At 39.4% G+C, this 10,464-nt stretch overlaps 1 protein-coding gene across 1 annotated transcript; it reads right to left on the reverse strand.

The window, feature by feature from the left end:
* Positions 1-2,065: 2,065 nt before the first annotated feature.
* Positions 2,066-10,243, reverse strand: LOC104462567 (prolyl endopeptidase-like; the record flags this gene model as incomplete). The annotated part of the gene is made up of 4 exons (XM_010074554.1): positions 2,066-2,187; positions 3,423-3,632; positions 7,183-7,313; positions 10,110-10,243. Coding segments are annotated over 4 exons (597 nt in total), but the record flags the coding sequence as incomplete, so codon positions are not given.
* Between the last annotated feature and the right edge of the window lie 221 nt (positions 10,244-10,464).

Here is a 10,464-nt window from a genome sequence, read left to right on the forward strand (position 1 = left end):
ATTTTAATTGCAGAATGTTTTTCCCTGACCATTAAAAACCATTTTTCATTAGTATGAGGGTGACAGTCACATTTTACAGCTGGAGCTCACAGCACAGCCCCAGAATATCAGCTGTTTTAAAGTATTAGCTTAGACAAGCATGAGCTTAGACAAGCTCATGATTATTTAGCCAAGGTGGATCTCTGCTTTACCACTCCTCCTTAAAATAGCATTTCTTCTTAAATACTAACATCTCTGGAAGTTTATGCCTCCTAGAGGTCAATAAAATAGTCATAAGCAGCCATATAAATTGATTAAACAAGAATCCACAGTAGTGAGGTGTTTCTCTATTCACCATTCTCCCCACTTTCCCAATACTTATGGGGCTGTTTCAACTCCAATGGCTTCAGAACTGGTAGCTGTACTACATTCTATTATTTTCCTATTCTAAGGAATAGGAAGAATTCTAAGCAAGAGTTACTACCACCAGTCCCCTCTTCTCACCCAAAGACCTTTAGATCATTTAATATAAGGGCTATATATTCTCTTTAATCACAAAAATTACCGGAGACATTTGGTATCAGAAAAAAAGATAACTTATTTTACATTTAAGGCTGCCTCAAGCCTTTATTTCACAATGGAGGAGACAGGAGGTGCAGGGTGGCTGCTTCTATGATTCGCTGCACCCTGTCCAGGTGAACTCTTTGCTACTCACTAGAAGTACTGTACTATGAATTCTCTTCCATGGTCGTCCTCATATTCAGTTCTGTATTTCTGCTCTTGAAATGCTCCAGTCCTGCCCCTTCAACTTTGACAAGAAAAGGCTCTGTTAGCATGCTATTATCTCAAAGAAGGGTTTGCTACCTATACGACACCTGTACCTCCACACCTAATATAGCAGATATAATTTCCACGGGATCTAATGCCATCTGAGGCTGCAAATTTTCACTGCCCTAAAAAGCTGTATAGTCTAATGAATCAGACTGCAACAGCCCTCCCCCACAGGAAATGAACTTGCCTCCACAACAACATGTGTAGTTTAGCTCACAACACTGCAAAGCAATAATAATAATACACATCACTCCTGTGAATCAGTGGATGCATCACTACAAGACATCTGTCACCAACAGAAAGCTCACTTATTTACGGAACAAGGGAAAAATAAGGATAAGAATTTCCAAATTCCATTTTATTGCCGGCTAAACTCAACAGAGTTGACTAGTTTTTGAACAGGTAAAAAAAATTCCAAAGCCCCATTTGCAAGTTTACACTGATATTCAGGTCAGTTGCTAAAGGTATGTTTCATGAATAGATGAGATTCTGTAAAAAAAGTTCTGTTTATTCACAGAACCTACAGATAAGCCGATTTGTATAGAGAAAGCTCAGTGTTGTCACTTTGCTGGGGAGCCCTTCACATTCTCACTCACTATCTCTTTTTGAATCCCACTGTTAAAATTCTTTGAAAGAATCTTTCTTTTCTGGCAGCTCACAAAAAACAAACCCCCAATATTTTAATGGGTTGATGTGCTGGAAAGTGACACAGGCTGATGATCAAATTTTTACAAAGAGGTACTTTCAGGGAAAAGTTGTTCTAGGAACTGAATTCCCCAAATCAGCGTAAAAACATTTCGTATTTATCAAAAGTTTCAGACCAAAAGAGACTCTGTATTGAAACAAAACGTACTGATTAAACATAGTAGCTAGGAGAATAAAAAAAATTACAACAGGTTTTTATCCACTGGAAAAATGTCAGTTCCCTGATAAACAGAATGACCACCACTACATTCCTACAGCACTTAGAACAGTGTACTCAATCAACTGGAATGTGTATCAGGCAGAATGTCCTCAATGAAGAAAAAGGGATTATGTCTGATTGTGTCATGACAGGCTTGAGGACTGATTGAAAGCAAACTAGACAGTTTTATCTTCAGCAGTTCTTAATTAATGATTCTTAGTTCAATGGTCAACTCTGCAACACTAATAAAAAGCATTCTTTTAACAAAATGCTTTCGACTTTATACCTGCTATCCATTGTTAGAATCTGAAAAACTGAACATCATTACAAGCTTCAGGGTGTTTACCATACCTCAGCTCCACCCATCCATTTTGGTTCATTGGGAAATTCAGCACATAGGATATCTTCTGACTGGTTTGTTCCTAATACATGATAATGCAGCTTTTGGTGCAGATTAGTGGAGGTCTCTGTGCCTAGTGAAATGCAGATATTTAAAATCAATTAGTTCTCAAAGAAATCCAACAACAGCCAAATAAAACCCTTAGAAATTTCTGTATCCCTTTGCATATAAAAGAGAAAAGTAATTCAGTGGGGAGAACTAGGAATGGTCCAAGTCTACAACCATTCCCCTCCAAACAAACACTCCACTCCAAAACCAAAATAAAACTTCAAACCACACTGCAAATCTGTTCAAACAGTTACTCTCTTCTTTTATTTCTGATAATACATTTTTCAAATGCAAAGATATACCATTTCAAGCTTTGCTTTCTAGAAATGCTAAGGAAGCAAAGAAAAACAACAGTCCCTGCCACCCTCTAAGGATCTCTCTGCTCCCATTTCACCCTGGGCAACTAAGGGGAGATTTACTGCTGATTAACATTCCCAGAAACCTTCATACTTCCATTTGCAGAAAATAAAAAAAGTATTGTAAAGCAGTGCATGAGGAGTTACTTGATTTTTTTTTATTTTGTTCTTGCAACATTTTTCAAAACTTCAGCTTCTGAACTACAAACATGTTTAAAAGTAAAAAAACACAAGGTGGGTTTCTAACTTGCAAGTCTGGCAAGAAGACAGGCTGCAAAAACAAACAGAGGCAAAACTCAGCCTCTCTCCATGGTTTAACAAAGAGCACAGCTCCAGAAGAAACTTTTTAGTAGCACTGCCTTACAATAAGAGCTGCTAAATTCCTTCCCTACTGACGCTCCTCAGCAATTTATTCCACTTTGTGTGCTGCTCCTTGAGTTTTGCTAGCATAAACATTTTGTGTTGCTGTGCTGTGAACCACAGATGAATTAATCTGGTTGAATAACAAAAACCTTATGCCCCAGATTGCTATTCATCAGGTCAGCCTCCCAAGTCTGTTCACCTATGCCCACACAAATGCCTAAGGGGAAGAGATCTAAGTAAGCTGTCAACAGACATCAAATTCCAGCCAGCAACACTCTGTATGAAAGCTAAGTAAACCATTGCAGAGAAAAAGAAAAGGAGCAGGAAACTTTTAAGAGAAAGACAAGGACAGGCAGACAAGAGGATATTCACACTCAGCATGGGTTTTAGTCATACAAGACATAACCTGATATCTAATTGTATAAAACAGTATAGCTAGTTATTTCAGTATAAACTAGTAGAACTAATCATTTGTTACACCAACTTACTGAAAAGGTCATTTTGCTTCCACATGGCATGCAATTAGCACAGCCATACTTACCATCACTCTTCCCATCTTGTTTTGGATAGCAGTTATAGAACATGCCTTTTCCATCATGGGTCCATGCCATGCAACTGAATTTAACTCTCTCCAGTGTATCTGGAAGATCCTCAGGACCTTCTACTTTCATAAACTTGATAGTAACCCAATCAGAGCCACTAGAACTCAGGCCATATGCAAAGTATTCACCGTCTTCACTGAATGCATAACCTAGGAAATTGAAACCAAACAAGATGAAGTAAGAACCAGCACAAGGAACCAGTATTTTCAACACAAAGGTGTTTGTTATTTTGCCACACAGCTTTTTATTACTTACTACGCGCTAGCCAAATCCCAACGAAAGAGAGGCGAAACTGGGAAAGTAGTTAAAAGAACTGTGTTCACCAAACACTGAGAGAAGAGGGTTTATTTTCTAGAAGACAGTGCAAGCAACTACATCTGCTACTATCTGGGATTCACAGCACTTTTCCAGTCTCTGTGGCCTTCTCAAGTAGTTCACAGATGCGAGTTTGGACTTGTATACTCAGTAAGTACGTTCAGTAACATCGCTTATGCCCACTATATGAATTACGATTTGTGTAACAATTCTTCTACTTCCCTGAGTTTGGGGGAAGAGGTGGAGACCAAAAATGCACACAGGTAGAGAACTTAAAAGTGAGATTTTAAGAGAGAAACAGTACCAAAGAAGTAAACAGAAACTGAGATGCAAGCAATGCATCCTGAAATAAAGCAAATACCGTGAAATACTGGAGTCACTGAAAACTAGACCCTGCAAAGCCATGAAAACTGAAGTCACTGGAAAAATTTGCCACTAGCATGCAAATGGATTAATCACCATTATTCTCAGCTAAGACCCCTGATATATATGTTTCTAAGACCTCTGATATATATGTTGCTCTATCCAAGCTGTGAGGAAAACATGATTCTGAAAAAAATTCAGAAGAGGTTCCATCATAGTTGATAATCTTGCAAATCAACTCAACTATAATGGGCCTGTACAGAGCTGAAAGTAACTACTGAAAAAAACACACAAAAAAAAGTTGCATTTCATAGAAATTGTAGGTTTGTCAGGCACCACTGTGCCAGCCCAACATATTCTCCCCCATAAGAACATAAGAGTGGCCATTCTGATTCAGAATAAGATAGGAGACATGTAGCTGTCCTCATCCACAATGAAATGGCTACAAGACTAAGCACAATGCAAACACATTTCCCTCAAATATTCTTATAACCTCTGACCATTTTCAGCTTAGGAGGCTTCTATTCCATCAAGCAGTTGGTTAATAATGCTCACTGCTTCCCTCCTCCTTGACTTTGTCCAGCTTGCCTTTAAACCCACAGTAAGTTTTTTGCATGACCAACTTCCATTTGTAAGGGGCTCTACAAATCTACTTCTTGCAGCATGAACCATCACCTTCTGTTTGTTTTGGACTTGACTCCCACTGCCTTCATCTGACGTCCTCTCATTCTTATAATAGAAAAAATGATGACTAACCAACTCCTATTCACTCTCTCCACGCTACTGCATGCCACAAATGATTCTGTAGACTTCTATTATACCCCTGCTAAATTGTCCCTTTTCCAAGCTGATCAATACAGGCACACTCATTTGTTCCTGACCTTTGCTGCATACCCTTGATTGTTCCTACTGCCCTCCTCTGAACTGTATTTCAGAGCCCCTTATGAGCTGAGGGGACTGGAATTACCATATAAACCCTTGGGTTGCTAATATAGTGGCGTTTTCTGTTTTGTTCTTTTATTTCCTTCTTAATAATTTCTGATATTTGATGTGCTTTTTTGTCTGCTACTAAGAACCAGGCTTAAGTTTTCATGGAACTGTCTATTACAGCCAAAGAATTGTTCCCAAATGGTCACAGTCAGCTCAGAGTCCATTCTATCCATTCTTCTACAAATGAGGTTAGGATTTTTTGTCCCCTGTGCATCACTTAATCTATCTGCACAGAAATTTCTACCTGTTAATTTATTACCCACTCACTATCACTAAGGTCAGTCTTGCAGCTCTTCAGTCATTCTTCAGCCTTTACCTGGAATAACTTTGTAGCGTCACCAAACTCTGCTGCCTCACTGCTCACTCCTTTTTCTAATACATGTGAACATACTGAACAGTGCAAGTCCCAGCACAGTCCCTGACAGAACTCTACTGGTGATTTCCACTTTGACAGCCAACCAGTTATTCCTGTCCCTGCCTTTAAATCAATGATTTATTAACACCAGGACTTTCCCCTCCTGTTCCATGGCTGTTGTTTCCCTAAGTGGAAAGAGACTTTGTCACAAGCTTTTTAGAAATACAGAAAGATTATATGAACCCAATTCCTTATATCCACAGGTTAAGACAAGACTTCTCACTAAAAAAAGCCATATTGATTCTTTTCAACTAGGTCACGCTTATAGAAGCATTCACTAATTCTGTCCTCTGTTTTAATTAAATGGCCTTGAACAGACTTAAAGGACTGCTAGGCCCAAGAGTCTTGCTTCTACAATAAGCCAACAGAGAGTGGGAAAATGGACAGGTAACACAAGTTAAAGCCCTAGTGAACACAAGTAACTGTGATTCTCATAAAAGTTAACAATACATTCCTTCACAGTCTCTTACTTTAACTTGTTGTTTTAAAGATGCAAAATACCATTTTAAGAGAATTAGTCGGTAAAAATACATAGACTTGTCTTCCTTGCTATGGACAGCCTTAAGATGTGATCATATTTCAATGGAAACCTGTTACAAAGTTGTGAAAAAAAATGTTGAGAAACTGAGCCAAGTTAACTGTGAATACAATGTAGATTTAGAAGTGTTCTTCTGAAACACTACACAAATCCACATATGGCTATTGTAACTACTTTGATTAAAACAAGCCACTCTAGCCAAGTGTCATGGTTTAAGCCCAGCTAGCAACTTGGCACCACGTAGCCACTTGCTCACTTCTCAACCCCCACACAAGGACTGGGAGGAGAATCCAAAGAAAAAAAAAAAAAAAGACAAAACCTCATGAGCTTAGACAAAGACAGGGAGGGATCAGTCACCAATTATGGTTAAGGGCAAAACAGACTTGACTTGGAGAAAAAAAATCAATTTAACTTGTTACCAATCAAATCAGAGTAGGATAATGAGAAATAGAACCAAATCCTCCACAAACATCTTCAATGTGAGTTCTTTCCACAGGCTGCAGTTCTTCATGACCCAGCTCCAGCGTGGGTCCCTCCCATGGAGTACAGTCCTTCAGGAACAGACTGCTCCAGCACAGGCTTCCAACGGAGACACCTGCTTCGGCATGAGCTCCTGCATGGGCTGCAGGTGTATCTCTGCTCCACTGTTACCCTCCGTGGGCTGCAGGGGGGACAGCCTGCCATTTCACTATGGGCTGCAGGGGAATCTCTGCTCCAGCAAACCTCTGCCCCCTCCTTCTTCATTGACCTTGGTGTCTGTGTAGTTGTTTCTCTCACACCTCATCCTCTCTCTGCTGATGATTCCCAGCAGTATTTTTCTCTCTCTTAAATATATTATCCCAGGGCCGCTACCACTGTTGCTGATTGGCTTGACTTTGGCCAGCGGTTGGTTCAATCTGGATTGTGAGAAGCTGCTAGAAGCTTCCCCAGGAGCTATCTCTGCAGCCCCTCTCCCCACTACCAGAACCTCACCACACAAGCCCAAAACACCACATTTTTACGCATGAAGAGCTGGAAACCATTTACAACTTCTGCTGAAGACCCAGACTTATTCAGCAGAAACTGCTCTCTCACTAACCTCGTAAAGCCACAGTGCCATCATCAGAAAGCTTATTTGGATCAAGAAAAACTTTGGCATCGGCATCCAAGGAGTCTTGTACATATAAAACTCGCTGGTTCTGCAGTCCTGTGTTGTAGAAGTGAAAATACCTAAAAGAGCACAAGAGGGAAAACTAAGTAGGAAGAACTCAGATTTTCAGTTAGGCAAGCATGAAAAACTTGTACAAGATTGTAATAAACGAATAAAAGACAGATAAATATTTAAGGGAAACACGAGCTCCACAGCAGAGGAGGAATCATGGTTTCCTCTGTGGCCATTAGGGATTTAACCATCCTCTGCAGGTGCCTTTCTCTTCCCCTCACTACAGAAAAAGCTCAGACACCAATTTCTAGGCCTCTAAAAATGAGAGGAATCTCATGCCAATGTGATATAGATTGTATAGGAGAGACGGTAGGATGCATCCGAAACATATTTAAAAATAAAATCTGCATTTGCCACAGTGCATTTCAAACAAAGCCAAGTATACTATAAACTCTACATAACTGTCTACGTTAAACAGCTCTGGCAGCCTTAGCGTTTCTCTGTTACAAGTATTGGCACAGGTTCCCATAAGACACTACAGAGCTCAAATTGATAACTGTTTTATGTAATTCATAGGTACTACACTTTTCTTCCTTCATAGGACTTCTGAGTTTTACTACACAAAGCCATGACTTAACAAACCCAATACCAGCTTCACCTGGGGAAACAGAGGAATTTATGGGGTAATGTTCAAACCTAAATATAAGTTCACATATTCCTTAAAACTATCCAGTGCTTGGATACAAGCATGGGAACATGGTAAACCCAGAAGGGGTAACTATACTCACAAAGGTCTGGCTAACAATCTGAACTAGTAATATGTTCAAATACTAACAATAATGTTCAGCGAGTGACAAAATCGAAAGATTCAAAGGAATAGAAGGAACAGATACATAATTTCTCATTCGAAGGTGCATTTTCTAGCCAATTTCACCTCTGCAATGCTGGGCAATAAGCTGGGAAGCAAAGGTCAAACAATGCAACAGACACAGCACCTCCCTGGGCACTCCTCCTTTCTGCAGATTCTACAGAACAACTCTTCAGATGCTGTTCTTTAGCAGCTACTCTTCAGCAGAAAACTAGAGTATTTAAATTTAACAATTTTTAAGTGTCATGGAAAGTTTAGATATAGACTTAGTTCTTCAAATAGAATACTTCCTTCCCTGGCCCCTTACTAAGTGTTACTTAACTTGGTAGAACCCTCTTGATCTCCTCAAACATCATAATATATGGGGTTTTGGTATGATTTTTAAGCCATTGTGATTTAAGCTCAGCACGTGCCAAGAAATAGAATAACACTCAGAAAAACTAAAAAGACGTCTATTAAAATCAAAGTAAAGTGTTGTAAGTTAAAGCATGTTACGGTTCTGGCATAAATGTTCTTCCTGGAAGACAGTCAGCTGCATCAAATTAAGATTTTTTTATCTCTAGTGTTGATTATATTAATCACTGCCATGAGTACTTCTGCAACATCAAGCCTTATCAGCATTGAAGACAACTGCACCCAGACATGTTTGCACTGTACGGGAAGAATGGGTCAGAGAACCCAGAGCAGTCACTGACCAGGCTTGCTCCAGAATCACATTCAGCATTGGCTACATCTGTATTAGCATCACATACAAGCTAATAAGCTTTGCCTGACTTGTTAAACAAGGCTCCCTTCCCCAGATGCAGCACTGTCCTAAAGAGCTTCTGAGATTAAAGCTCACACCTCTACACATTGACATTCTGTGCCTTGAGTTCAGACCCCACAATATACTTTTACAAAAACACACATAGTACAGACTTTCCCTCCCTTTCTAACAAGTATCCACACCCTCTTCACAGCACAGGACAGATAACAAAAGAGTAACAGATCTTCCTCAATATCTGTGCAGAAATCTTAAGGCAATGAGACATCTTCAGCTCTTTCCTGTGGATGACAGTGAAAACATACCTGGTATATCTGGGTGTCCACTCAACAAAGATCACATTGAAAATACTAAAAAAGATTATTTGTATTTCCCATGACTAAGAAAGGCTGGTTGTTTGCACTACCTCTTTATCAACTGCTAAAAAAACCCTTAGATGTTAGAAAGTTAACCAGCAGTTTCATCCCTTTACTCCCTTTCTCTAGGAGATTGCTAGCATTTCTGAAAGAGGTCACACAAAATTGAGTGGTAGCTGCAGTCTCTAGACCTTGGGTAAGCCACAGAAGCATCATCTCCTCACCTAGCTGCAGAATTAAAACAGGGATACAAGTAGGCTAGGTACTAGAATATAGCAGGATTTCTTTATTTTTCAGAATACAGATCTTTTTGCATCAGTTGCCTTAAGGCCTCCAAATGATTTTTCCCCTATCCCCTGCAGATACCAGAGCTGTTTTTCACAAGAGAATTCCCACTGCTTTTCACTGGCTATGACTGAACAAAAATCCTAGCAGCTGCTCAAAGTATGACCAACATAAAAGCAGTATTTCAGTAAATATTTAGAACAACATGGACATGACAGACTTGTGCTGTTTTCAGGAGGAGGTGCCTTTAACTATACCGACAGTGACCAACCCTGAAAAGAAGTCTTTAAAGTTTTACTTTTACAATAGTTATTCTACAAAGTTGTCCGAGTTTTCATAAACTTGCAATTCTTCCTACAAAAAGACAAGACAACAAAAAAAACAAGATGACAATACAAATGTGAAGTGGAGACAGTCAAGCATCTTGTGCTCTGCATCACACAACCATATATATTAACATTGTCTTACTTTTCGTACTTCCCAGCTATAAAGGAATAAATACAAATATAATCCATAACTTGTTTTCCTAACTAGTAGTTGCTTTCAACTTGCTTCACATTCATCACCACCTGCAAAGACATTCTTCACGTACCTTTTTCCTTTCTTGAAGTGGCAACTGTACTTAGGATAATCGTAGAGTTCAGTCATTCGCTCTTTGAATAGTCCTCTGACAGGACACTGCTCCAGAAAGGGTACTGTAAGTTTGTTCTGAGCCTCCACAAATGCCTGAAAGAAAACAATCCCCCCCGAAACACATTAGCTCAAGCAGAAATGCATATTTCCTACAGAAAAAACTATTTTCTGAAGCAATACATCACAGACATCCTCCCCCCCCATACAGGTTGCGTATAGTCACAACTGAAGAGTCTTAGATACTTATTTGCATTATGTTACAATACTGTAATAAGACTTATCTTATATCTTGAATAATGTCTCTCCAGGGCATG

Source organism: Pterocles gutturalis, unplaced genomic scaffold (assembly GCF_000699245.1).
Source record: "Pterocles gutturalis isolate BGI_N339 unplaced genomic scaffold, ASM69924v1 scaffold26392, whole genome shotgun sequence".
Lineage (NCBI taxonomy): Eukaryota > Metazoa > Chordata > Aves > Pterocliformes > Pteroclidae > Pterocles > Pterocles gutturalis.